At 35.5% G+C, this 26,687-nt stretch overlaps 5 protein-coding genes across 6 annotated transcripts; 4 read left to right on the top strand and 1 right to left on the bottom strand.

The window, feature by feature from the left end:
• The first annotated feature begins 2,334 nt into the window (after window positions 1-2,334).
• Window positions 2,335-5,394, top strand: LOC108216469 (iron-sulfur cluster co-chaperone protein HscB homolog). Its single transcript, XM_017389234.2, has 6 exons — window positions 2,335-2,758; window positions 2,853-2,949; window positions 3,046-3,135; window positions 3,429-3,494; window positions 4,394-4,462; window positions 4,810-5,394. Exons 1-6 carry the CDS (start codon window positions 2,430-2,432, stop codon window positions 4,945-4,947), a joined length of 789 nt encoding a protein of 262 aa, XP_017244723.1. The 5' UTR covers window positions 2,335-2,429; the 3' UTR covers window positions 4,948-5,394.
• Window positions 5,395-6,805: 1,411 nt separating this feature from the next.
• Window positions 6,806-10,528, top strand: LOC108216350 (fra a 1-associated protein). The gene is made up of 2 exons (XM_017389094.2): window positions 6,806-7,163; window positions 9,981-10,528. The coding sequence occupies exons 1-2, from the start codon at window positions 6,961-6,963 to the stop codon at window positions 10,351-10,353; spliced, it is 576 nt and encodes a 191-aa protein (XP_017244583.1). The 5' UTR covers window positions 6,806-6,960; the 3' UTR covers window positions 10,354-10,528.
• A 1,599-nt stretch (window positions 10,529-12,127) lies between these two features.
• Window positions 12,128-16,830, top strand: LOC108218889 (calcium-dependent protein kinase 1). Its single transcript, XM_017392040.2, has 7 exons — window positions 12,128-13,611; window positions 13,998-14,141; window positions 14,247-14,399; window positions 14,999-15,114; window positions 15,338-15,505; window positions 16,112-16,336; window positions 16,485-16,830. The coding sequence occupies exons 1-7, from the start codon at window positions 12,675-12,677 to the stop codon at window positions 16,605-16,607; spliced, it is 1,866 nt and encodes a 621-aa protein (XP_017247529.1). The 5' UTR covers window positions 12,128-12,674; the 3' UTR covers window positions 16,608-16,830.
• A 2,463-nt stretch (window positions 16,831-19,293) lies between these two features.
• LOC108216309 (protein WVD2-like 4) lies at window positions 19,294-21,532 on the top strand. Of its 2 annotated transcripts, none has more exons than XM_064092638.1 (8): window positions 19,294-19,434; window positions 19,557-20,018; window positions 20,112-20,170; window positions 20,262-20,342; window positions 20,424-20,508; window positions 20,609-20,668; window positions 20,746-20,853; window positions 21,009-21,532. In XM_064092638.1, the coding sequence occupies exons 2-8, from the start codon at window positions 19,566-19,568 to the stop codon at window positions 21,375-21,377; spliced, it is 1,215 nt and encodes a 404-aa protein (XP_063948708.1). In that variant the 5' UTR covers window positions 19,294-19,434; window positions 19,557-19,565; the 3' UTR covers window positions 21,378-21,532. The 2 variants fall into 2 exon arrangements, with proteins under 2 accessions (XP_063948708.1, XP_017244524.1); XM_017389035.2 differs by having other exon boundaries at window positions 20,597-20,668.
• A 1,968-nt stretch (window positions 21,533-23,500) lies between these two features.
• LOC108219132 (fasciclin-like arabinogalactan protein 15) lies at window positions 23,501-26,362 on the bottom strand. The gene is made up of 3 exons (XM_017392421.2): window positions 24,857-26,362; window positions 23,800-23,923; window positions 23,501-23,712 (listed from the first exon to the last, which is right to left on the bottom strand). Exons 1-2 carry the CDS (start codon window positions 26,118-26,120, stop codon window positions 23,859-23,861), a joined length of 1,329 nt encoding a protein of 442 aa, XP_017247910.1. The 5' UTR covers window positions 26,121-26,362; the 3' UTR covers window positions 23,501-23,712; window positions 23,800-23,858.
• Between the last annotated feature and the right edge of the window lie 325 nt (window positions 26,363-26,687).

The raw sequence follows: 26,687 nt of genomic DNA, 5'->3' as shown, positions 1-26,687 counted from the left end.
AAAAAATATTTATTTAAAAAAATTATAAAAAAATTTACAAAAATATCTTTCAATCCAATGTAACTAAACTTATCAAATTTCACACAAGACCACCTGTTTAACAATACTGTACTGGTTTAATAATATCATGAAGAGTTTTTATCATTGTTGTTGTCGCTAGCACTACCGTTATTTCGACTTAGTGATCCTCGCAGCTTCCGCTGATGCTGGTGCCTCCTCTGCACTCTCTATCTCGACGCTGTTCATCGCAAATTATCTTCTCATCTCTCTCACTACTCTATAGATACACTTAGAGCCTCACACTCTCTCGTATATGATTTCTATGCTATGATCGATCTAAAATTACATCATATCCTACAATCTTGGAAATCTCAATTTATTCCTCCGAATATGTTTCTTTCCATCCTGGCATAAGTGTTTCGCTTCCGATTCTTTAGGAGAATTATTTTTAGTTAACTGACCACTTAGCTGCATTAATTTAAGTGATATTTGTGGTTATTTCTCATCGGCAACCCGTTAACATGAAAATATACAATATAAATATATATCGGTTTGGCTAGTGTGTGCCCATGTGCACATGCTAAGCACTAACATTAATAAAAATGGAGGGTTTTGATTGGTGTGGTTGTTGTAACTGCAGGGGGGTCCACCATTATTAAAGAAGGTAAGCCAATAGAAACCCTCCAATTTCATAAATTTTGGTACTTAGTGTGTGCCCATGGGTACACCATAGAAAAATCGAATATATATTAATTCATCACAAATACATTCCATGCCAACCCAACCTCTTCTCCAAAGATACCGGCAATCTATTCCTCGCAATCTTTTTCATCTTAATCGGTTGACTTAGGGCCCATTTGTTTACCCCTTAATGCAGCTGAAAGACTGAAATCTGAGCGCTTCATATTGTTCAGGGTATTTGACAAACTTTTTTCTTGCGTTGAATCATTAATATATAGCTGAATGGTACAGGATAAAAATCCTAAATGAATCACTCAGCTGTGAAAATGCTGTTGTTTCACGAGGGTAGGTTACCAGATGCTTTCTATAGTTAAATAGTTGGGTTAATATAATTTTAAAAAGAAAATTATATTCAATTGTTTGATGACTATTAATAATTCTTATTTATTAATATTTAAATTATTTAAGCATAATATAATTAATGAAGTCTATATAAATTAATGTTAATTAAGGGAAACTATTAAATAATATATTTTGAAATTTTAATTTAAATATTAATCATGAACCTAAATTATATATAAATTTGTTTTAGCAAAAATTTCAAAAATAATAATTATTATGATAGTACATTATATTTTTATTTGTCAAACAATATTATTCATTCAGAATTCAGATGACTTATTCATTCTGATTATTCAGATATATTAATAATTCAATTCAGATTTGTTCAGATTAGCCAAATGACTCCTTAGGTTCCATTTGTTAACAGGTGGATGAACCAAATATATCTGGACGACAAAAATATGGGTCATCCAGATTGTTTGTTTACTTTGTAACTAGCTGGACGACGGAGGCTATAAAATGTGACGGGATGGTTCAGATATTGTGCTTGGTCAACCTTCTGCTAATTTATCACATATTCGTTTTAATATAATATAAGTTTAACATATAATTTATTACATCAGAATATATTTATGATTGTAGAATAAAGAGTGTATATAATTATTTTTTATTAATGAGATATGAATCTTATACTTGATAATAATCAATATTCTAATGCATATTTTCATTATTATACAAAGATTATCGATTGAAAATTTGTATTTTATATTTTCTTTTTGCTAAATAATTTGTATTTTATATTCTTTCATGCTAAATTAATGAAATTATCAATTATAAGTTTTTTCCATTTAATTACAATATTTATAAAATAAGCTTCATTTAAAAAATTTAGTCATTCAGATCTCAATTTAACAAATGATCCAATTTGAACTCATCCAGAACTATACTCATTCAGAATTTTCACTCATCCAGAAAATATGATTCAGATTTAACAAATGACCCCTTAGTTGATTTTGTAATTAATTTTATTTGATTTTGAGATTATTTTTGTGTTGCAAATGCAACATCCTTATTTTGACAATATTTTTGAAAATTTGTATTTTTGTAATTTATCTAAAAAATAAAAATAATTTTACAAAAATTCTTTTTAATTTAAATATTTATGAAAAAATTCCTAGATTTTTAAAATTATGTTTGTGACTACATACAGTATATTACTGTGAACCCAAATTAAGTTAACTTAATTTTTCTGAAAAAAAGTCCGTCAAAAAAAAAAAATCTTCTGAAAAAAGAAACGTTCACTTAATTCTGTACAGCGTTATTCCAAAGCTACGCTAAACAGCCTCCCTGAAAGTAGCACACCCTTCACAGTTCACAGCTCGGGAGTCTGGGACATCTCTGGAAACATGTGGAGAAAATCAGCGGCAGTTCTCTCAATCACGCGCCGCCATCTTCTTTCAACCCGCACCAACACACCACCCTCTCGAACCCTCACTCTATTCTCCTATTTCCACACCACACCAGAACAACCTAGGGTTTACAACACACTAACATTTCAATCACCCGCCACCGCGCGATTTTCCCGGCGAAATATCAGCTCCGATTCTCGCGACATTCTCAATTGCTGGAATTGCAATGCCGTCGCCGCAAGCACCACTCCTTTCCTGTTCTGTCAATCGTGTCGCGCCGTGCAGCCCGTTGATCATTCCATCGATTACTTCCAGATTTTCTCGCTGTATGTATCGAATTCTCTAATCACGATGCTTGATTAATTGTATTTTGATTGTTAAATAAGTGATTTGGTAACAAGTGTATATGTTGATTGTCAGGGAGAAGAGATTTGATATTGATGATGAGAATTTAGAGCGTAAGTATAAAGACTGGCAGAAGAAGCTGCATCCTGATTTAGTTCATTCTAAGTCCAAGGTATAAAGCTTCGGTGCTTTTCTACGATTTTTACATTGTGGACTATGACCTGTTATATATGTGTGTGTTGAGATTATGTATGGTATGGTTTGACAGGAGGAACGGGAGTATGCTGCTGAACAGTCTGCTCGGGTAATTGATGCCTATCGCACACTAACTGATGCATTGGCGCGGGCAATGTACATTGTAAGTATGATATTACTGTACAACCATATGTACAGATAGCAAATTGACGGTGCATTACAAACTAGTCTCTGAGCAGGCATAGATGTAGAAGCACTTCATCAGTTATTGTAACTTGTCAAGAGTCCTCTTTGAGAGAATTTTAGGATTTTTAGATTCTGGACCTCAAATTAATAAATTATTCATCAGTTTTCTTGTTTATATATCACATGGATCTGTAATAACTTCAATCACATAGGATTTTAAGGAGAATGAAGAAGAGATCTGTAGCTGATTGTAACTCCTCGCTTTTGTAGATGAGACTTGCAGGCGTTGAAGTAGATGAAGAGCAAACTGTTTCAGAATCTGAATTGTTATGTGAGGTACTAGCTTGACTCCGTTTCTCACTACCTTCAGTTACTTGTTTATTGTAATATCTGTATCTTGCAAGTTTCATGGAGCATTGTGTTACAGTATTTACTTTGCAGAATTTCCAAACTATGGAATATAATTATTTCTTGCGGTATCTTATCATAAATTTATAAAGCTGTTTTACAAACTTAATTTTGAACAGCTGATTAATTTTTTTATCTAATTAATCTGCCACCACTATTCTTCAATCTCTCTTTAGAGGTTTTATATCTAATCAAATTCACCGTCCTGGACTAGTTGGAAACTTTAAGTCATAAGACGGTGCTATATTAAGGGTTGGGTGTCCAAATAAGAAATCCTGGTAGTCGGATAACTTGTTCTTGTTAATTTGTTGTGTGTATTTGATGCGTATGATTCTATTCTTTAAATGACGCATACACGTGGTAGATAAGACTTTACCGACTTCTATAAAAACATTCTCATTTTGAATATTTTGGTGTTCCCCTACACTTGCTTAATCCTGTCTCGTCAAAGCTTGGATGAACCTTAAAAACAATTTTCACGATTCATGCAATTACAGGAATAACTCAGTTGCTATCTAAGCTCATGCCTTAGGATCCCTAGGCATACCCGAAAAGCATTAAAAAAATGCACATTCAGAATTATTCAGACAAAAACATTTTATGATCACCGTGCACATTGCATTTTTTGGAAGACAATTTGTTGAACTATCTAGAGTCTTGATGTCTTATTTTATTGCGGGGTCTCTACAATTGCAACAGATCTATCATATAACTGTGTTCAGAAAGAAAATGATTGCTCTTTAGGCTAATGGTTATTAAAATACTGATTTTTTTTCACATGGACTTGCAAATATCTGCTTTGAATGTAACGGTGAACTGATTTGCAGATTATGGAAATAAGAGAGGCTGTTGAAGAAGCTGCAGACCCACAGGCATTGAATGAGATCAAAGCACAGGTACGTTAAATTGCTCCATTAATGGACATGAGTGCGAGCATTGACCATGCTTTTTTGGCTGCTGCTAATTATATATCCTCCTAAAATCCTGGCCTGGATATTTCCTTATTAATAAAGAATGTTGATCCAAAAAATGCAGCATTAAAATCTGTAGTAAAAGTTCATTCGAGAATGGATATAGATATAAAAATATACTGAAACCTTACCAATTACCATGTTGACGAATAAAAGTTCATATTAAAAATTTAAGGTTTAAGATCTATCTTCTTGTTGCGATTGCCCATGTATTATCTAGATATGATTATAAAGTTATAACTAACTTTGCGGTCTCATGTTTTGATTAACAGATGCAACAGAAATTAAGGGTCTGGGGTGAGTCCTTTGCAAATGCATTTCAAAATAAAAATTATGTAGAAGCTCAAAAGTCCATTCAGAGGATGACATACTACAAGCGAGTAAATGAAGAGATTGTTAAGAAGCTCTAGTTGCAGGTGACGGCATCTAACTCCTAGTCAACTGAGTGGATTGGGACAACGGCTTCTTATTACAGCTTAACTTTAAAGTTTAAATAGCCATGTTGGTTAATGGTTACTATCCAGGCACAGTCTAGTGCTCGTGCAGAAGGATTGGCTTGGATAAAGGGTGGTTTTAGAAAGAGCTAATGTATGCCAGATCTGGATTGAAAATTTTGACGGCAGTTCACGGTTGACAAGTTTTTAAATTATAAAATAAGGTAGCTAGTATTTCTTGTATTATGCAAGTTACAGTAGTTTTGAGATACATATAGGTTTTTTATTTTTTGAAGATTACTACTTAATAACAAATCCCGCAAGCATTATTTTAGTGCTCCATTGTATCTGCATTTGAAGCAGAATATGAAACACACTCTGGTACTGCATTAAATTTTATCCTATATAAATTCATCTTGGAATTCAAGGATTAATATAGATTATTTGTCTGAGTTAAATCAATACATCCTTCTATATAACACTTATGTGGCTCTGCAGTGTATATGTGATATTGTGTTTAAATTGTTTTATGTGTTTGGGATGAATGAATTCATTAATATGCCATTTATCATGTTCTCCCATCTATTTTTGTGGTCATTCTCTGTAGTTGCATCATTTACAGTTTCTTTTGGTTATATAGTTGCAGCATTTACAACTTTTATACTGTACATAAAAGAAGCTGTCAGCAAAGAAAAAAGGGAAGCTGTTCTTAATTTTAGAAGTGGTCTACTTATACCAAAATGGCTACTTATTTTGGCAAACCGAAAATGTATGTTTCCTTGTTCTCTTCATGGTAAAAAGATGTTGAAGGTAACTATTGCTTGTAGTTTTAACCAAGTATTTGTTCTCGTTATCTTCTTGTAAGTTTCTTGCAAGGTTCTGTATTGCTCTATTAATTAGCAAGAATGTCTGACATTTCTAAAGGATCTGAGATCTGTGAACAGGTTCTAAATTTGCCTGGTTCATTTCTAATGTCAGTGGAGGATGTTTTTGTGGAGTACGATGATGCTCAGACTGCTGGCAGTGAAGACATTAAGAGGAAGGATGTTGGCAGCACTGTTACATTGAACGGTTATGTAATCAAGGAATTGGAGGATGATTTCTAATTTTCTATAGTAGAACACAGTTCACTATCTGGTACCCCTGTGCTGTGCAGATGCATGAGCCATTACCACCCCCGAGTTCCAGCAGAAAATATAATAATATATAGAGCTTGTTACATGGCTTGATGGCCAAATGAGATGATGAATTAATGAATTTGTATGAGACCGCCCTCTGATTGCATTGCCGGAGATATGTAAATCTGTCAGAAATGCTCTTAGTCATTAACGTCTGAGAAAAGACCCATGTGCCACAAAATGCAAAAGTAATGCCCAAAATAGCAAATTGTCCAAAAAAATATCATTTATTAACATTAGATAATCTAACGTATCAATTTTTGTCTAAAAATCACTACAAAATATAACACAATATGATATTATATGAGTAAAATGTTACATGAAATAGCATTTAGGTTCTTATAGGTCGGAGTCATCTCTCCGACAGTGATATTTGAGACTATTTTTTTTGAATCTGTAACCCAGGACCAACACTGGACATCTATCTAAATAATCACGTAATAAATTCATCAGATAAAAATTTGGTTGTGCATAGGCTCTTGTGAACTGATTACTTGAATACTCGATCATATTTTTGAAAAATATACAGGTCAATTTTATGAAGAAGATGGAAATTTGGTCACTTAAAATGCATTACATAAAACCAAATAATTTCTTCCAATAAAAGGAAAAAAGTAAAACTAGATAAGTAACTTTAGCGTTTAGGTCGGTTCAGGGGCAGGGACGACATTTGACAGATTTCCCCACGCCCAAGCTTTTAACCTGAGTCACCTACTCACCCGTTATATTACCCGGTTACAAATACAGAAGACCGGAAGCATATCGAAGCTTGTAGAATTGTCTGATTACGAATTGAGAAGATAGTAGAGCCATGGGTTGGGTTTGGAAGGACGACGTAGACAACGGCGACGGGGACGTCGATACAAGCCCCGGCCAATTATCCTCCACCGCCGAGGACAGATGCTATACAAAGAAGATAGTATCTTCTAATTGCAAAACGGAAGAGGTTGAGCCTGGCAAGTTCATCCGCAAGTGCGAGAAAACCGAGCAGCTTATCAAGGATTGCGTCGGAAGGTCCTCTCTCTCTCTCTCTCTCCCCTAATATATAATATACTATGTTCTATATTGTGCATGTGTAAACGCCTTTTCGTTGCAATTGGAGTGATTTAAACCGACTTGTGGATATTAGGGTTTAGTGATATTAATCATTACTTATATGCATTTTGTGATTCCTTGATTTGCTCTGTTATGGTTAGAATTTAGGGATATTGAGACATTGATAATATATTTATACTGTTTGAGAATCGGTGTCACCTATTGGACAAACTTGGAACAGTATTAACATTTTATAATGTGATTGAAGTTTTTGGATATTAGGGCTTAGTGTGAAGCAATGGAGTGCAATATGTAGGACTTGTATAATCTGGGTGCTAGTTTGATTGTATTCGTCTTTTGTTTTGTTTTACTTGCCCTATTTGCCCAAAAAATTGTGGATCATAAGGTTTTTATTCTCAGGCCAATGATCTTTTCCCATTGTTTGTTAATCAGATGGGAATGCCTGATATTGGCTCAATTCCAGTCATTAATCCCATAAATAAATTCATAAAGGGTGATTATGTGCAGATAATATCACCTCATAAACTATCCTCTTAATATTAAATTAAAATAAAATGATAGAACAACAGGATATAAGTCAGAATTTGATGAATCCCAAGTGATTTTTGTTGCTTTAATTAGCAGAAAGAGAGCCAGAAATGGAGAGATGAGAACAGAAATATAGAGAGAAGGCATAGTTCAGAGAGAAACTTGCAGGAGAAAATAGAATTTAGCGAGAAAAAGTTTGTTAGACTAGAGAGAGATAATGGTTCAAATGTATTCTATCTTTAAATTATAATCATAAAACTGAATTGTTGCATTGTAACTTGTGTTTACACTAGCACATGACGCCAGGGATGGATCTAGGAATCTAGTTAAGTGGGGGCAAAAATCGCACAAAAAAAAAATACCCACTCAACCAAGAGTGATTTGAGTTAATTGATTAGATAAATATAGGGTTAAATATCAACTAGGTAATTGACTGCGTCCAAAAAACTCAAGTAGGTCACTTATTGTAAATTTGACTCAAGCTGATCATCAATTAATTTAATTTGATCATTCTGTTAAAGTCGAAAATTGAAATTACCCAAAATTGAAAAATGACAACATAGGAGGGTAGGGCTCGTTTTGGGCTTTAATATGATTACTAAAACTTGCTAATGGCTCACCGAAATCATGATAAAATCTGGTTTTGATTCTTTGAAACCTCAAAAATAGAGAGAATCAAAGCCATATTTTATCATGATGCCGTGAGCCAAATAACAAGTTTTAGTTACCATATTGAAGCCCAAAACGAGTTGAACCCTCCTATGTTACCATTTTTCAAATTTGGGTAATTTAGTTTTCGACTTTAACGGAATGATCAAATTAAGTTAATTGATGATCAGTTTGAGTCAAATTTGCAATGAGGGACCTAGAGTCTTTTGGACGCAGTTAGTCACATACTTGATACTTAACCCGATAAATATATAAGTTTGTGATAAGAAATACCCAATATAGTAAAGCAGAACTACTGGGATTTGATACCAGAATGAACTGAGTATGGGTGGCATGCATCAATGATCAATCATGGGGTCTCTAGAAGTAAAAACAGAATATAAAAATACAAAACATATCGAAGTTTTGAAACCACTGGGGGCAGCTGCCCCCAAAACTCATAGTATACATCCGTCCCTGCATGATGCTCATAATAGACGACTAAAATACCCTTAACGACCAACTACTACTACCCATACTGATATTCCTTCGGGTCTGATTGACCTATTGTCACTTCAGAATTCAGTTGCTGGATTTCATCATCACCTTGGTAACTTCGATCAATCTTCCATCAATCTGCTCCATCCACCTAGGTACTATTTCAGTGAGCACATACTCCCTTTGTCTTGGTAATTATACCTGAAGTCACCTATCTCTAGGATTATATGTGCATCGTGGATATCTACCACATAAGTACTGATTTCTACTTTTTGTAGCACCATGAATAATCTTCAACCCAACTCCCTGCTTACTTGGGAAGAAATCAAGTTTAGGATGCTCCTACCATCTATGAGAATCTTGTACTCCTTGCCATTCCACAGTCTAAAATGCAGCATTACAACTTGTATTTATACTAGCACTGGACACTCATAATAGATAGGGACTAAAATACCCTTAATGACCAGTTGCTACTACTCATACTGATATTACTTACTAGGTACTTATTACTAGTGCCAATAGGTAATTTCTGGCAGATATGATATCTCAATTATAATTGCCACTCCAGATGTCTGTTAGTTGTGCTCGAGGATGTATACCAGACTTATTTCTAAAAAGTTAACGAGAACGAAATTGTACTAAAATCTTATTTTCATTACCATTATTCGAGTTCGAATCATGTATTTCAGTAGCCTACTATTTAGGGTGTGCTAGTTTTCCTCGTTCCGTCTAAATTTAAATATTATTTATGCCATCTATAACATTTCAATTTGTGGGATTCTTTTTTTATCATGTATGACTTCGCTTTTCATATAACTTACCTATGCAGATTATTTATCGTTCCAACTCATATATAATTTAATTAAAATTGATCAAAATGTTTGCTTAATATATACCTGTAAGTTATACTTGGCAAATTAAAGCAATTTTTATCATAATAATTCTAGTGTGGTCCTAGATGATTCAAATGTAATATCCTGAACTTTTTGGGTTCAATTTCGTCAATTTGAATCTATTAGAGTTTGGCACTCCATGGGTTAAAATCTTAAATCCGCGACCGCATAGCAGAGTCTTAGTGAGGTTCTCTGTTTTAATATGCAGGCCATCAGAAGTTTTGCAGAGTAACAAAGAATACACTGAAGAAGATATAACAGAGCAGGTGCTCAAAGGATCTTCGTCCATTGGTTCATCACCGAGTGAGATGTTTTCCTTCCCTGGACTGCGTAGTGATATCGATGCCATTGAAAAAGGCATCTTTAGTAGCATGCACCGTTTCTTTGATGCAGCGGAGGAGATGAGGAATGGTTTCTTTGGTGCTTTTGGGACGCCAAACATATATGACAGGGATTCACAAGCCTGGCCTTCTACCAGAAGGGGTATCCCTGTCGAAGGCAAGCCTCCAAAAGACGCATCTCCGAAATCTGATGACAGTGATGGACATGTTGATCTTTCTGCGATGGCTAAAGATGTTTAGAGTATAATTCGCTTAAGATAATATGAACTATGTTATGTGGTAACGACAGAATTATGTTTTGTCGTAATGACTTGTCAACTTGGTTGCTTGTGTATGTGATCTTTTGTGTTGCCAGTAACTGAGATATAGGTTGCAGTTATTACTGAATAAAAAATAAGTACATATGCAGGACTGATCTCTCTGGCTTATCTTGTTTCTACCGTCATTATTTCATGGTAGATTAGATTATATGGTGAATATAGAGTTTGGTGAACTCTAAAATTATGTGGATTTTGCTTCCTGCCAAACGTAAATTCCAAGTGAGTGGATTAATTTGGTGATATTTTTGAAGTATGTAGACAGAATTAGCACCTAACTTTTTCTCGTGTCGTCATTGTGTTGGAAGATCTGCAACAGGGAATTGTTTTTCCGGGTGTTCAAATCTGTGTCAAAAACAAGTAGCAATGATGCCTGTTGATCAGGGGGTGCAGTGAAGTCAGTATAAAGTGTGCATGTTGCTGCTATGTGTATGAAAATATAAGAGTGTAGATGTCAAAGTTGAAGGACATTGATTGGGGATGATGTAGAAGAGCGCGTTTGAAAATGAATCAAGTAGGTTGGTCTGGTAGATGAAAAATGAGTATGAACATGAGAGTGAGTGGGGTTGGATGTTCCCGCCATCATCGGATAAATAATGCAACTAATGGTGTTATTAAAATATCCCCTCTTGACAAATTTTACTAAGCTTTTGCTGAGCTAATAAAAGGAGTGTTCCCCAAGACCCCTTCTTTGTCAGATGTTAAAATTTTGTCATAGACGGCCCGACGAGAGAGTCAAGTGGAAAGACTTGATCTTCTCGTGATTTCGAACTTTCAAGTTTATTTACTAGAAAAAATAAATAAGTGATCGTAAAATATCAGGGGGTAGGCTGGGCGGGTGCCCGTGAATCGTGATATCTTCTTTTTCCCTGGTGAATCACAAGATTCCCCAAGATGAAAGCCAGATGAGAAATTATTCTTCTAGAAGATATTATCAATATGTTTGACTTGGAAACAGAAGTCCCTAGCAGCACCAGCACAAAGGCTATCACTTGTAAATAAGCATGGATTGGGCAGATGAGATTCACAGGGCCTGCAGCCGGCTGCGGACGGTCAACACTCAACACAACCTCGTCGTCTCATCTTGATTCCACCTAATAATTCCAACAATAATGCACCACTTCATATCTAATCCCAACCAACCAGCAGGCTTTGCACCCGCTTATTTTTAGTGTTTCCCACGCCCCTGCCTAAATATAATTTTTTTTTTTTTTTTTTAACTCCTAGTATCTTAACCATTCTATTATTCCATTTGGATTATTACTTAGTGCTTCACCACTTCTAAAGTCAATCCTTTTTCCTATGCATTTTTCGCCCCACTAAATGCTATACACGACTTTTCAAACATGCATATTTTAGACGAAAATATTTATTTTAATTTATAAAAGTGGTTAATTTCAAGTTCACAGTTTATTTTTACAACTAAAAACAATCCAAACCATCAACCTCAATTTGAGGAAAGAAAATACCGTCTAACCCGTTACTTGGTGATTTCAAGTTCTACAATACGTATAATGCACAACTCAAACGAATATATTCAGATTATCATAATTATGATGTTAAAACCGAGTATCATACGTGTTCACTATTTATGTTTCACATTTGAACTAGACTTCACTAATGCATAGATTTAGTATTTACGTGCCAAGTCTCGAGACAAATCATTCTTTTAACGATGTGATTAAGGCATTAATTAGTGACAGCCCGAGTTGTTACTCCTATAAACAAGATTACAAAAACAAGAAGAAACAAGCGCGTTTTGAACATTCCAACCGAAAAACCCGTCACTTTCCCTCTCCCTCCCTGCTTTCCTCCCTTTTTCTCTTTCTCTCCTCTCTCCAATCTCTCCCATCTCTCCCTCTACTATTTATTATACAAAGTTTCGCCAAGAAATCCATCACACATACACGCCAAGACATGTTCAAAAACCTTAACCATACTAGTAGCTAGTACCAAGCTTAACACGCTCATATATTCATTACAATTTTCAACTGACCTGGTATCACCTCTTACTTGTTATCATACCCTTTTTTGTGTTGAATTTTTATCTGGGTCAACTGTTATTTTTTCTTTTTATAGTGTTTTTGAGGATTGGGTTTTGATTTATTCTTCATTCAAGCCTAGTTGATCATAATCTATAAGTATTTAAGTGCTTGTGTTGGGGATAGTAAGAATTTCTGGTGAGGTATGAGATTGAACTTTTAAGTGTTTGTGAGTGAAAATTTATAGGAGTGATTGTATTTGATGGGGAACAACTGTGTTGGATCAAGAGGGCTTCTTAAAGATGGCGTTTTCCAGTCAATTTCAAATACTATTTGGTGGTCTGAACCTCAGGACAAGATTGGGTATACGAAAAGAGAGATTAGTGCTGAATCTTCTCCTCCTGATCAAGGGACTGATTTTCATAATGTTGTTCAGAATAAGCCTCCTGAGATGATTCAGATATTTAAAGATGAGCCTAGATCAGCTAAGAAAGTGACCCCAGTGAAGGATGATGATAAGCAATCACAATCTGCTGGGGAACCCGAGAAGGCGAAGAAAGCAAATGGGAATACTAAAAGGTCGGAGAAACCAGAGAAACCAGAGAAACCAGAGAAACCAGAAAAACATGAGAAACCGCAACATAAGAAGCCACAGAATGTGAAGAGAGTTTCGAGTGCAGGGCTTCAGGCAAAATCAGTGTTGAAAACAAAGACTGGTCATTTGAAAGAATACTTTAATCTTGGTCGCAAACTAGGACACGGGCAATTTGGAACTACTTTTCTTTGTGTGGAGAAAACAACAGGCAAGGAGTATGCTTGCAAATCCATTGCGAAAAGGAAATTAGTGACTGAGGATGATGTGGAGGATGTGAGGAGGGAGATTGAGATATTGCATCACTTGTCTGGAGACCCCAATGTTGTGTCCATTAAAGGAGCTTACGAAGATGCTGTTGCGGTTCATGTCATTATGGAACTGTGTGGTGGGGGTGAGCTCTTTGATAGGATCACGAAGCGAGGGCATTATACAGAAAGAAAGGCAGCTAACCTTGCCAGAACAATTCTTAAAGTTGTAGAATCTTGTCACTCAATGGGAGTTATGCATCGTGATCTTAAGCCTGAGAATTTCCTTTTTGTTAACGAGGAGGAGGAGTCGGCTCTTAAAACTATTGACTTTGGATTATCAGTATTCTTCAAGCCAGGTATGTTCCAGAAATCTTCTTGCAGTTTTTACTTTTGCCTCTAGCATTGTCAGAGTGTTCTTCTGTTAATTGAAATTCATAAACGTTATACCCATAAGCTTCATACTGTCCACATAGAGTACTGAAATTTGGTGATCACTTTTCAAAATTCCCATAGTCAAGTAATACACTGAAAGATAGGTAAAGTGGACAAAAATGTTAGCAACCTTGTGACATTTGAATGTGCATTGCGTATTAGGATGCATTGGCCTTGGAAACACTTACTGTTTTTTTTATTACCTCTGTCCAAAAGCAGCATATACATTTCTAAAATATTGTTATAGATATACCTGTAACACAATTGGCTTAGCTATGCTTAGTTATGTAATGGCACATGGCAAATACAGGGGAAATCTTTACTGATGTGGTTGGAAGCCCTTATTATGTTGCACCGGAAGTACTGCGTAAACGTTATAGTCAAGAAGCAGATATCTGGAGTGCTGGAGTGATCATATATATTCTCTTAAGTGGGGTGCCTCCATTTTGGGCTGGTGAGATATTCATATCTACCTTTCGGGACAATGTATATGTTATATTTATTCAAGGCACTTTAAGAGAATAACATATTAACAAATTTTTGTTTCCAAAATCTACAGAAACTGAGCAGGATATATTTGAAGAGGTTTTGCGTGGTGATCTCGACTTCTCATCTGATCCATGGCCCAAGATATCTGAAAGTGCTAAAGATCTGGTTAGGAGAATGCTTGTTAGAGACCCCAAAAGGCGGATAACTGCTCATGAAGCTTTGTGTGAGTTATTATTTGTTTTTTTTATTATTTGTAATTAATCTTATTATTACTCACCTTATAAAACTGGGGAACTAGCAGGTACACCTTCACATATCTAAAACTGATTGCTATGGTTGAATAAAGTCTTTTATAGGTAGATCTAGAGTCCTTTGGACATTTAAATCCTATTAATTAGTGATTATTTCAAGCTGTTAGGCTGGTCATATCACTCAACCACAGTCTTCTGTCTCGCTCAGTTGTCATATAACCAGAGTGACTGAGCCAAAGGGATTATAGACATCTTAGAACTAATATTAATCTACAGGCTCTCTCTACTTACTGTCTGAAAATTGAGCTGTTGATTCTGGTCAGGCACCTCATCTACTTCTTGTCTGTTGTATTATGTATGTAAATGTACTACGTGCCAACAAGGATATCTTTGATTTGTTCCAATTAGCTTAGCCTGAAATCTAAATATTGATTTGGGCCGATTAGCTTAGTCTAAAATCTAATTATTGTATATTTACCGTCTTACAGTTTAATATTCAGCACTTATGCGCCTACTCTATATTTTGAACGAATGTCAGGCTATACTGATTAGTATATTGCCTACTCTGCAGGCCACCCGTGGGTGCGGGTCAATGGTGTGGCACCTGACAAGCCTCTTGACTCTGCAATCTTGAGCCGCTTGACTCAGTTTTCTGCTATGAATAAGCTTAAAAAGATGGTTCTGAGAGTAAGTATTGACAATGCTGTTTGGAACAACTATAACATAACAAAAACTAATAATGAGTGACATTTTCACGGCTACTTTAGTCTATTTAATCATAAACATCCACATCATCATAAAAAATCATTGTGAACATCAATATTTTCATTTTTATTTTGTTTTATCATATTGGTAAATTTATTCACAGTATTTTGCCATCTTTATTTTAACAAATTGTTTCTTCTTGCAGGTCATTGCAGAGAATCTCTCGCCAGAAGAAATTGCTGGGCTAAAAGAAATGTTTAAAATGATAGACACAGACAACAGTGGCCAAATTACTTTTGATGAACTCAAGGTTGGACTGAAGAAGTTTGGAGCTAATCTTAAAGAGTCTGAGATTTACGATCTAATGCATGCTGTAAGTACCTCATCTGAATATTATTCTCGGTGTTCTTAAACTACAAAATTCCCACTTGGCCAACAATTGTTGTCACACAATTCCCATTAATCTGAAATTGAGACGACGTCATAATAAGAAATCATATAGTTCTGCTGCAAAAGAACATATAATTTCAGAAAGCAGTGTAGTTGGCATAATATTGCTCCACAATCTACATTCATCCTTCATTTATATCTGTGCAGCTGTGCTCACAGACGTGTCTCATTGATTCTTGAAATAATACTAGTATTTATTCGAATATGAAGAACTCGTTTGGATTCAGTAGGTTTACATAGAAGTTTAGAACCACAGAAAATTTATCCAAGTTGGATTTAGGGAAAATTAACTGATACATCACTAAACTATTCCGGTTTTATTCTTTAGGTCCATGAACAAAAGATTCTGCATTTTCGGTCTTTTAACTTTTGAACTTTTTAGTTCAGGTCCTTCCATCAAAAAATAATTTAAGCACGAATTTAGAATGGGCCCAGAATCGCTCTTGGGAAAGAATTTCAGTGTACTACTTTTTTATTTTCAATATCCATAATCAGTTATTTAAGGCTTAAAATGCTTTTCAATATTCAGGCTGATGTCGACAACAACGGAACTATTGATTACGGGGAGTTTATTGCTGCAACCTTGCATCTGAACAAAGTTGAGAAAGGAGATCATCTTTTTGCCGCTTTTTCATACTTTGACAAAGATGGCAGCGGTTACATTACCCAAGATGAACTTCAACAAGCTTGTGAAGAGTTCGGCATTGATAACACTCAATTAGATGAAATGATCAAAGAAGCTGACCAGAATAATGTAAGTGCTTCTACCATCATATTTGAAGTTGAAGCTGCCACCACTTCTATAATTATTCATTTTCCCCTAGCCTCGATATCAACCTACCTTTTAAGAAAAAGATGTGCTACATTAACTGATTAAGCTGCACTTGTTTATTATCTTTCAGGATGGCAGAATAGATTACAATGAGTTTGTGGCGATGATGCAGAAAGGAGATAATGATATGGGTAAGAGACGGTTACAAAGTAATTTTAGCATGGGATTCAGGGAGGCTCTACCTGTCTACTGACATAGCGACGACACTGAATCTTTACATATACTTTATTCGTTTAAATTTACACGAATTCACTAGGGTTGAGAATCACAACATGCTGTTTAGATAGCAGATGCCAAAACTCGTCAGGTTGTGGTCGACTTGAGTAGCATAGGTACATTGCTGATTTGTGTCTGGACAGATTGCACAATGCTATGTTACTTTTATTGTATAAACTGTGGAAATGACATTTGGTGCCCTCCCTAGCACACACCGTGAACTGAACTGGGAAACTGATATATTACAATTATTCCAAGGTAAAGCATTGAGCACAGCAGCAAAGAATGTGTTGAACAATGCACAAAAGTAAAATGAACACAATGTTCACGCTTCACAATGGTAGTGACTATTAACTATTTACGCTTCTTTATGTTTGACACACATTTTAATTATTCTATAAATATAAGTTCAAAATTCATTTTTAATTTTTTTCTTTTAAAATCAAATATTTTATTTTTATTCAACAGATAAAATTTTTCAATGCAATTAATTAAATTATATTTTATATGAGACTTAAAATACATGTCGAATCTTCTGTCCCCGCTGCGAGTCCTGTCACGGAGGGAGTATGTTTTTGTTTCCTTCTGAAAAAGTTGTTAAGCAACTCCAGATATTACCTATGCTCTGCAATCTGCATCACAACAAATAAAATTACTATTTTTACTTAAACTTGTTATGATTTTTCCTTTCTGATCAATGCTGAATCCCCAAATAATGACTATGGCCGTCGTGTTTAGCTTATATAAAACAATTATGAAAAAATCCACGGCGCCTACAGATATAGACCAGGAAATATGTATTATAAAAGGACTGGCATAATTGAAAACTATCGTCTTCCTAATTATCACTTCAGAAAGCAGAGGCGGATCTTCTGGCAAGAGGGGGCAACTGACCCCTTTATTTTTAATTTTTTTTATATTATACATATTTTTAGATTGTAAAATTGAAATTGACCTCCCTTTTTTGTGACCCTTTTTATTTTTTTTTACAAAAAAATTGACCCCCTTAACTTTATAGTTAGATCCGCCACTGTCAGAAAGAGTAGCATAATCACAATTAAGATTTTTAAGTCTTCCAAATTAGAAGCGCTAATCAACAAGACTTTGAATAATTTAAAGGCGTAACTATCATCCACTATGCTTAATTTGGCCGGCTTAACCACGAGCCTGGCCCTCCATGTGATCCATCCTAAATACTCTGTATGCTATAAAACCTCGATGATTTTTATTTGGCTTAATCACAAAAGTTAACGATCATGATAAATTATTATAGTTTCATAAAATAATATATAATAGTACAAAAAATACAGACAAATAAACTAAGTGTTGAACTGATATTAAAACAGGGATTCATGCATTTGCGCACGTTACGACACTCCACTACTAGTTTTATGTCATATTAAGCACGTCCTGTGATATGATTATCATATCTCCGGCATCCCAATATTTCATTTCGGAATTTTATATTGCTTAAAAGGACAAACAAATCCAATATAATCTTTAAAACAACTGTGGAACAAATAACAATAATATATTATCTGTCAATCAATTAAAAGTTATGTTGCTGGCTGAATATTTCATAATCTTCGATAGCGAATATTAGTAATTAATTAACCTAAATAAATAACATCAAAATAATCTATGATCTCTTGTTCTCGTTTTTTTGGTTGGATGTAATCCAAACAACATAATATTTGCTCCCTTTGAAATTATCTAAATTATAGTACTTGGTTATATAAATTTTAATTTTAATTATACAATCCACATTTTTTTAAAATTCATGTTAAATATATTTAAACTTCATGAATTAAACAGAAATTAAAATCTCAATTAAATATATTCTTCCAAATTTTTTCCATTAGATTCTATGTAAAATCAATACACTTATAATCTGTTAAATTCGTTAATTATTATTACTTCAACAAAAAACCAAAAAAAAAACTCATACCAGAAAAAAAATGAGCGGGATATTTAAGCAGATGGGAAAATGTGGGAGAAATATCAGAATACAAACAATTTAAACCGCAAAATCTCGAAAACTACCCAAGCTGCATAACTAACAGAAGTACACAACGGTGGATGCCAACATGACAACTAGACACACCAGTCGTGGTGGGACCTAGACTACACGTTCTCGGTCGTGCCACGTAGATACATGCAATGGAACCGTTGTCCCCAACTACGTAGCTGTAGGACTATTATTTCTCCGTTTTTTTCTAATCAAAAATTAATTAGAAAATTACGTGCTTAATAACTCAAACCGTTAATTAATAAAGTAAGTTGATATATCCCTCTCATCAAATCCTAGACAATCACTAATCACTACTCCCTCCGTCTTTTAATACTTTTACTGTTTGTCTTTAACACGTTTGCCAATACATACTTTTGATCGTTAATATCTTTAATTTCATATAGATATTAAATATAAAAATTTCATCGTATTAAAGTACTCGTGAATACGAATCCAACAAGATCACTCACGATTGTATTAGTCTTACAAATTTAACATAAATTAGTAATTTGTCTCATGTTATGAACAGTCCCGACGTTACAAATAGGAAAAGAAAAAAGACACAAAGGGAGTAGTATTACTAACTCTCCCCATTTTTGAAAACGAAATAAAAAAATTAATGATGTGGATCAGCACAGTGGCAATTTGATAATAAATAAAAGCCCACATTTGCCCCTTGATCCGCTACTCTGTCACATTTTTCACAGGTCCTTGTATTTGAATTCTCAAATCCATAAATCATAATTATCATTATTCATTATTCGTATCAACTTGATCATAACTCCAACTCAAGGTACTGCTCTGCTTCTTTGCCTTCAATTTTTTCGTCCCTTTTCTTGTTCATTACAGTGTGTGTGATCTCTGTGTTACGGGATCCTGAATTAACGTTTGTTTTTCCTACGCTTCGTTTTTAAGATATACTGGATGGGGTCTAATGACGGGGTTCGGTTCGAGGATCAAACTGCTGTTACTGAGAGAAATGATGTGCAAGAATCACTAGTGGAAATCAAGAAAGAGGTGGAGGGTAAAAAAAATTCTGGTGAAGAAGGATATTCGGAGAATGTGAAAAAGCCTAAGAACAGAAAGATGTCCAAGGATGATACTGAAGTGAAAGGATCATCTGTGTCGACCAACAAGGCAAGAGCAAGACTCACACAGAGTCGATCCTTCACTGCGAATGGACTTAGTAAACAAGGCATGAGTACTAGCATTGACGCGAAACCTCTGAGATCCAATGCCAGGAAATCTCAAACAAATGGGCTAAAAGTTGAGGCTACTTCAGTTACTCGTGTGAATTCTGCAAGCAGGCGAGCATCCACGGGCACAAATGGTGGTGGGGATTCTGTTAGGCGGAGTACTTTAGCGTCCTTGCCCAATGTTAGTCATTTCTTTGGTCTATTGCGCGTTTTGGGAATAACTTTGCTTTTTACTGATCCTTACTTGGTTTTTATTGATGTTTGCTGAGAGCAGTCCCGAAAGAATGTCTCTACAAATGGAACTCCAAAATGCCCTCCATCTGAAGGCTCCCTGTAAGTGTCCTACTAGTAACTTAATTTTTCTGATATTTGTGTATTTCCGCGATTCTGTAATTAGTTTCTTGAATTTTTGTTGCATGTGCAGCCCTGCTGATCAACAACCAAGACCTACTAAAACTGTTGTTCTGTCTACTGAGGATGATGAATCCCGTTCCACGACTTCATCGTATATTCCCTAATATTGTGCCTTCCCCTTGGCATAAGCCTTTGCTTCTGTCACTCATCAGTTCTTTTGTACTTGTGTTAGGATTCTGACTCCTCGCGGAACTAGCAGGAGCAGTGCATCTGGATTCTGCTTCCGTTTGGATGAGCGTGCTGAAAAGCGAAGAGAGGTAGATACTTTTGATTAATTCTTTACATGTACCTTTTGTGTCATAATTTCTGGATAGATCAGGGAATGTATTGACTTGGATCCTTCAGTTTTATTCAAAGATTGAAGAGAAGATACATGCAAAGGAAGTGGAAAAGAGCACCTTGCAAGAAAAATCCAAGGTTCTTCTTCTGGCTTTATAAGTTATATCTAATTAAGTTTTTCATGTAATTTATCCGTTTTCTGGGATTAAACACAGGAGAGCCAGGAGGCAGAAATCAAAAAATTCAGGAAGGGCTTGACGTTTAAAGCGACTCCTATGCCAAGTTTCTATAAAGAACCTCCTCCCAAAGTTGAACTGAAGAAGGTAACCACCTCCCTGTGAATGCACTTCCGAGTTATTACTCTTAATCATATTTAATTATGTCCCTGTTGCAACAAAAGTAATGTAGACATTTGAATGCTCTGTTCCAAAATTAAATCGGTTGAGTAAATTATGTGGTGATTCCTTTTATTTCTTAGACGCCTACAACACGGCCTATATCTCCAAAGCTTGGGAGGAACAAAAGCATCAATGGTCGACTAACCAACTCCGTCGAGCTAAGTGGTTCAAGCCTTAGTCACAGAGAACAGGACAGGTCACCGAAAATTAGCCAGGCAAAAAAAGATGTCTCTGTAACAAAAAAAGTGCTTAGAAAATCCCTGTCTAGTCTTCCGGTTTCTAAAACTGGGGGAAAGCCTGAAAAATTCAGACAGAAGCCTACAGAAGACGGGAATGAGAAGGATCAGGCAGAAGATCTCGAAAAGAAGTCTGGCCAGGACAGTGACTCTTGTGTGAAGCCCTCTAATCCAGAGATGATTCCGCATGCAGAAATAACAGTTGATTGTTAAGAAAACATGGTTTGTATATCAAAACTTGTACCTTGTAGTTTTTTCAGAAGTTTATGTCCAGTTCTTTGTGCATATTTCTGTTGACAAATTGTTTGTGAAAGCTATGTGATCATGTCTGCACAGTTCTTGTGAAATATTGCACGTGTTCTTTACTATATTTCTTGTAAATGTGTGAATGAATGTTGTTTGGTAAAAGGCCCAAAGCAAAGTTTTATCTGAAATAAAATTATTGCATCAGTGCAAGCTGGTGGCTGCTTAGCTCGATTTGCAAGTTATGCATTCTATAATTTTGCTGTCAGCCCATTTAACATAGAAACTCTAAAAATTAAATATATAAACCTTTATTCTCTTTTTCTTCTACGGTTTGATTTATATTATTGTCGGAATTATGCATTGCCATTAATTTTGTTCTCAATGTCCTTTCATTTCCTTGCAATACATAAATAAAAAAACAAAATCAATAAAACCTGATAAAAGAATTTATGATACAACACTTAAACAACGTAATTTACTTTTTCCTGTTTTTTCGCGGCAAAAAAAAAAAAAACAAGGTAATACTCTCCATCATTTGATCGTAATATTATTTTGGGTGTAAACTTTCCATCAAATTAAGAGAGTAATATCAAATTCGTGTCAAATATTCATTATGTATAATATTTATGTTAAATTTGAATTTATTTAAAATTTTATACTATATCATTATATTATATTTGTAAATAAAACAAATTTTCTGCGATAAACTCATTCGTCATTCCTTTCGTCTGTAGCTTTTTATTCTAATCTTCTTGACTATAAACCTTTGTTACATTTGCGATTTAGATTTAGTTACATTTCCCCCGGATTACTTATAAATCTACTCTGTGTGTCACTATCATATACAAAGAGCAGACGGTGATCATCTGATCAGGTGGGCTGTGGCAAGAAATATTCTATTTATATGTAAAACATTCTTTTCAAATGGAAGACAGGGAGCATGTTTGGTTTTTAATTAAGGTCACGACTGTAATTTTATTTTGATTGTTGAATTGAAGAATATCTATTTTTATAAGTAGTTGAAAACTAAATTAAAATTCATAGAACATGTTATAATTCACAATTTTTCAAATTAAGTATTATCAAATTTCCGGGTCTTGTCATGTTTATGTTTTGACACCCATGTCTAGACTCTCACGTGCCAACTTTTTTTTTTTTTTTTTGACGAAAAGCTGGGAATTTTATTAACATTTCAAATCCATCTCAATACAATATTTAACTGAGCTCGGAATCAAGACTCTATCAAAACTACTACGATCTGGGTAATTACATGATTCCCATTCCCTAGCAAGTTGATGGGTTTAACATGATACGATAAGTTGATGTTCAAAAAGAAAATACTGTAGTGTATGTTAAGTGTTAACTCTATTTTTAATAAGAATCTATATTATTTTTACAAGTCACATTATTCAAAAATTTACTTAATCCACTTCTGTTTAAGTTCGAATTTACTTAATCCACTTCTGTTAAATCAAACGACCCTATGATACAGGTATTTAATGACAAAAAGTTGGGGAAGATGAAAACAAAAGAAAGCCTAAAAGTAAGTATGGAAGCAGTAACATCCGGGGCCATCTATGGACCAATTCTCTTGTCCTCGGCTTCTAATAACAAAAATGGCCTTGTCTCTAAAGAAAAGAATAAAAGATATGAACCAAAAGTCAAATGGATCCATTACCAGCAACACAACATATTCGTGCTAGTGGCAGCTCATTCCAGCTGTTTATGCTCATATCAATTTATAAACCCAACACAGTTGTGAAGAGAGAAACAGAGAACATGCACACACATTACACACAATGACAAATGACTAGTCTGTTCAGTAACAATAATGAATACTACACTCCCCCACCACAATTTTACTAATTCAGACTTCTTTCCTCATCAAACCAGCAATTCAAGTTACCTCCTGGACTCTGCTAACATTGTACATACATACATGTACAGGCAGGAGGTGTATAGCTGTCAAGACCAGTGAAACATCTGTATCACTGATAATGATCTTGTTTCTTGAAAAAGAATAATGCATTGCCTACCCCACACTTCAACTTCAACAACCAATTTTTTTAATTGAATGATTCTAAAATATATAAAAACAAAGCACACAACTTTTTGATAGCCAAAAGTATTCTTCTATGACTAGTATATATGTGCAATTTCATATTAAAGTATGACAAAGAAGAAAGAAACAAACAGAGAACCAAAAAATTAGTAATTACAGAGTGATTAACAAATAAAAAAATATCTCCTTTTTTGTGAGGGTTTCGCTTTGGATGAGCATCTCCGTTCTTGATACCTAAAACTGCCGGCAGAAAGTTCATGTGAAGATTAGAAATCTGCATAATTCGGACTTGGTTAAAAGAATTCACTAGAGTTGTGGCAAGTTTACCTTGGTGCACTTTTATAGCATGATTAAAATTTCTTCGTGTATTTCTTTGGCGTGGAATTTCAATGACAGGTAGAAAGACGAGTAAAGGGACCAAGCAAACTACATGTTACTTCCATCAACTTACCTGTCACAACTTTAGGTATTAGAAAAGTTGAAATAACCATCTAATGTTCAAATAAAATACCAACACTTGATACTAATCTCAGATCGTAACGTAGCAAAGACACACTTAATATGGGTTAAATCACAGAACAAACCATCTAGTCTGGAGCTTGATTGTCACATCTCTGTACAATAATGAAACTTGGTCCACAGGGGCTCCTACCACTGATGAGAATAATACCATAATGGAGAGGCCACTAAATTACTTCACACCGACACTAAACCACACCTACTGCTCAAGGCTAAAGTAATGCTAACAACCATGACAGCTAAAAAGAAGCATACCAGCATAGTAGTAATGGACAATTATTTACCATCAACAGGAAAACTTTCCTAAATGGTCAAATTAAATTGGTCTTTACATTCATTTAGGTTTCATCAGCTCAGAAATTTTAACCTGCATTCATTTAGGTTTCATCAGCTTAGATGTTTTAACCCGCATAGACTCAAAAAAAATAATTAAGGGACTACATTTAATATAGTAGCCAGCTACCCAAAAGAAAGTTCTAATCCCATTAGACCCACAAGCACCATCAAGAATAAGTGAACAACAATCAAGCATTACATTCACCACAATCCAGCTACACCATATAACTAGCTATTTGCTTTCCAGCACATTCTCACTGTTAAAAAAATATAAGGATATACCTTCTCTTTACTCATTGACACAAAATTCTCATAAAAAATGCAGTAAAAACATTATGGAGTAACTCTTTTGTTCATCCAATTTGTATAAAATTGACAAAGAATGAAGGAACCACCGGAAACATTCTCCGGCTATTATCTATATTCACTCAAATTGCAACAATACATAAGAAACATTCATCTACGTATAAACATATTCATCTACCAATATAATTTACACAACAAAATTTATAATGTTACCAAAACAAACCTCTTCTTTGCTTGGCAACAACCTTCGAAACACCTGCAGGAGGCACCTTCTTCACCACCTTACTCTCTTCTTCCTCAACAGGAAACAAAACCCCATCAATCCCCTGCACCGAAATCCTCCCATCGGTGTAAATATCCGGGTCAAACAAATAAGCTGAACCCTCTCCCTTCCCAAACTTAACCGAACCATCAGCCTCCTCAGCAACAACCTTATGTGGCAATCTCAATGTATCATAATTCACCTTACCAAACCTCCTCACAGAATTATACATACTCTCTTCGGTCTGGTACTCGGGGATTATATGATAGTACATTATCTGTTCCGGTGCCCCGGGCTCACTTAATTGATCAGTAGTTAATTTAGCCATCGCTTCATCATTAGGAGCTAACACAGTTATAACATATCCCTCCGATACTAATCGCCCCATTTCAGAAGCTAACGACGTCAAATTAACTAAAATATCCGCCATTTCATTGTACCCACCATAATGTAGTAGCGTTTGAATAAAGTCTTTTACCTGACTCTCACCGTCGAAATGATGACGTGGACCACCGGGACCAGGAGCCGGCGCCGGAGCTAGAGATGGACCGGGAGCCAACGCGTCGAACACTGGAAGAACCGGCGGCGCGCCGACGGGCACTTGAGCCGGTTTTTTCAACCGGTTTGTTCTCGGGTCAACTTCCGGAGCTCCTTCGGGTAAAACCGCGGAGATGGATCTCAAACTCCTCCGCGAGTTAAAATCCTCCTGAACGGATCTCGGGATTAAAAACCGCTCAATGCCGTGAATAACCCCGTCGGGTCGGGTTATGTCCTCGGGTCGGGTCACCCTGACCCGGCCCACGAACTTCTCACCGGAGCTCCCAGTCAATGACAAGAAATGATTATCATTGTTCCCCAGCGTTTTGTGCTTCGCCGGCCAATGAGATGAGTGAATGCGAGAAGGCACGATGTGAAACAACAACAGATTCTGCAGAGATTTGAGATTCCGGGGCTCCAGGAGGAACTGCTTGAACTCCGGGTCGAGATTCCGGTTCAGAGCCTGGTTGTTGGGTGCGAAAATAGTGAGATTGTGTTGAGTGAGTGCTTGTTCTAGGGTTTGTAATAAAAGGGCTTTCTCGATGAGTTCGGAGAGTTCGGTGTAACGTGAGTCGAGAAGTGCGACCAGGACAGAGTTGGAGTTGATTTGAGGTTGTAATGCGGTGGTTGTTGTAATAACAAGGAGAGAAATAAGGAGAAGAGGAATACAGATCTGGTGAGATGCCATGTCTGAGTTACAATGTGTGTGTGTGTGTGTTTTTAAGGTTGAGTTATGTTTGGTCTAGGTTTGTGTGTGTGTGTTAATAAAGGGTGGAATGGTGGGAAATGGAAAGAGGGAGAGGGAAAGGAAAGGGGGTAGTGGTTGGAGGGGAATGGTGAGTTGAGACAACTGGAAACATGAAGGTAGTAATAGGAGTGGGAGTGGTGAGGTGAATCGTGAATAGGTGATGTAATAGGACTCGGGAGTAAAGTGAGGATAAAAACGACTTCTACTTTTTGTTAATAAAGGTGCGATTAAGTTGTTCATTATTAGAGGTGGTGGTCAAGGGAAGCAACCCTCGTTTTCACATATTTACAGCTTGCTCTTGCTTTCTTTTTTCGTTATTTAACTTACACGGGTTTTTCTTTTGCTTTTTAGATGAGGGTTGCGTCTCTATTTTTGCCCTTAACTGAAAATACATATTTTGTATAAATAAATAATTTTGACCCTCTGTAACATACTTTCGTTATTCGAGATATTTATTCAGAAATATAATAATTACAGCGGATCATTTTTTATTGATCAAACTGCGGC

Source organism: Daucus carota, chromosome 4 (assembly GCF_001625215.2).
Source record: "Daucus carota subsp. sativus chromosome 4, DH1 v3.0, whole genome shotgun sequence".
NCBI classification, from domain to species: Eukaryota; Viridiplantae; Streptophyta; class Magnoliopsida; order Apiales; family Apiaceae; genus Daucus; species Daucus carota.
This window is presented reverse-complemented; position numbering and strand designations above follow the sequence as displayed.

What these genes read in the sequence shown, in the direction of transcription:
- LOC108216350 (XM_017389094.2), top strand. Translation starts at nt 6,961, where the DNA reads ATGGGTTGGGTTTGGAAGGACGACGTAGACAACGGCGACGGGGACGTC. An exon ending in ATCAAGGATTGCGTCGGAAG is followed by an intron (nt 7,164 to 9,980) that starts GTCCTCTCTCTC and finishes TTTAATATGCAG; the next exon opens with GCCATCAGAAGTTTTGCAGA.
- LOC108218889 (XM_017392040.2), top strand. Translation starts at nt 12,675, where the DNA reads ATGGGGAACAACTGTGTTGGATCAAGAGGGCTTCTTAAAGATGGCGTT. An exon ending in ATCAGTATTCTTCAAGCCAG is followed by an intron (nt 13,612 to 13,997) that starts GTATGTTCCAGA and finishes TGGCAAATACAG; the next exon opens with GGGAAATCTTTACTGATGTG. An exon ending in TTAAAAAGATGGTTCTGAGA is followed by an intron (nt 15,115 to 15,337) that starts GTAAGTATTGAC and finishes TTCTTCTTGCAG; the next exon opens with GTCATTGCAGAGAATCTCTC.
- LOC108219132 (XM_017392421.2), bottom strand. Translation starts at nt 26,120, where the DNA reads ATGGCATCTCACCAGATCTGTATTCCTCTTCTCCTTATTTCTCTCCTT. An exon ending in TGTTGCCAAGCAAAGAAGAG is followed by an intron (nt 23,924 to 24,856) that starts GTTTGTTTTGGT and finishes AAGTTGTGACAG; the next exon opens with GTAAGTTGATGGAAGTAACA.
- LOC108216469 (XM_017389234.2), top strand. Translation starts at nt 2,430, where the DNA reads ATGTGGAGAAAATCAGCGGCAGTTCTCTCAATCACGCGCCGCCATCTT. An exon ending in TGGCGCGGGCAATGTACATT is followed by an intron (nt 3,136 to 3,428) that starts GTAAGTATGATA and finishes TCGCTTTTGTAG; the next exon opens with ATGAGACTTGCAGGCGTTGA. An exon ending in TGAATGAGATCAAAGCACAG is followed by an intron (nt 4,463 to 4,809) that starts GTACGTTAAATT and finishes TTTGATTAACAG; the next exon opens with ATGCAACAGAAATTAAGGGT.
- LOC108216309 (XM_017389035.2), top strand. Translation starts at nt 19,566, where the DNA reads ATGGGGTCTAATGACGGGGTTCGGTTCGAGGATCAAACTGCTGTTACT. An exon ending in CCTCCATCTGAAGGCTCCCT is followed by an intron (nt 20,171 to 20,261) that starts GTAAGTGTCCTA and finishes TTGCATGTGCAG; the next exon opens with CCCTGCTGATCAACAACCAA. An exon ending in CCAAAGTTGAACTGAAGAAG is followed by an intron (nt 20,854 to 21,008) that starts GTAACCACCTCC and finishes TTTATTTCTTAG; the next exon opens with ACGCCTACAACACGGCCTAT.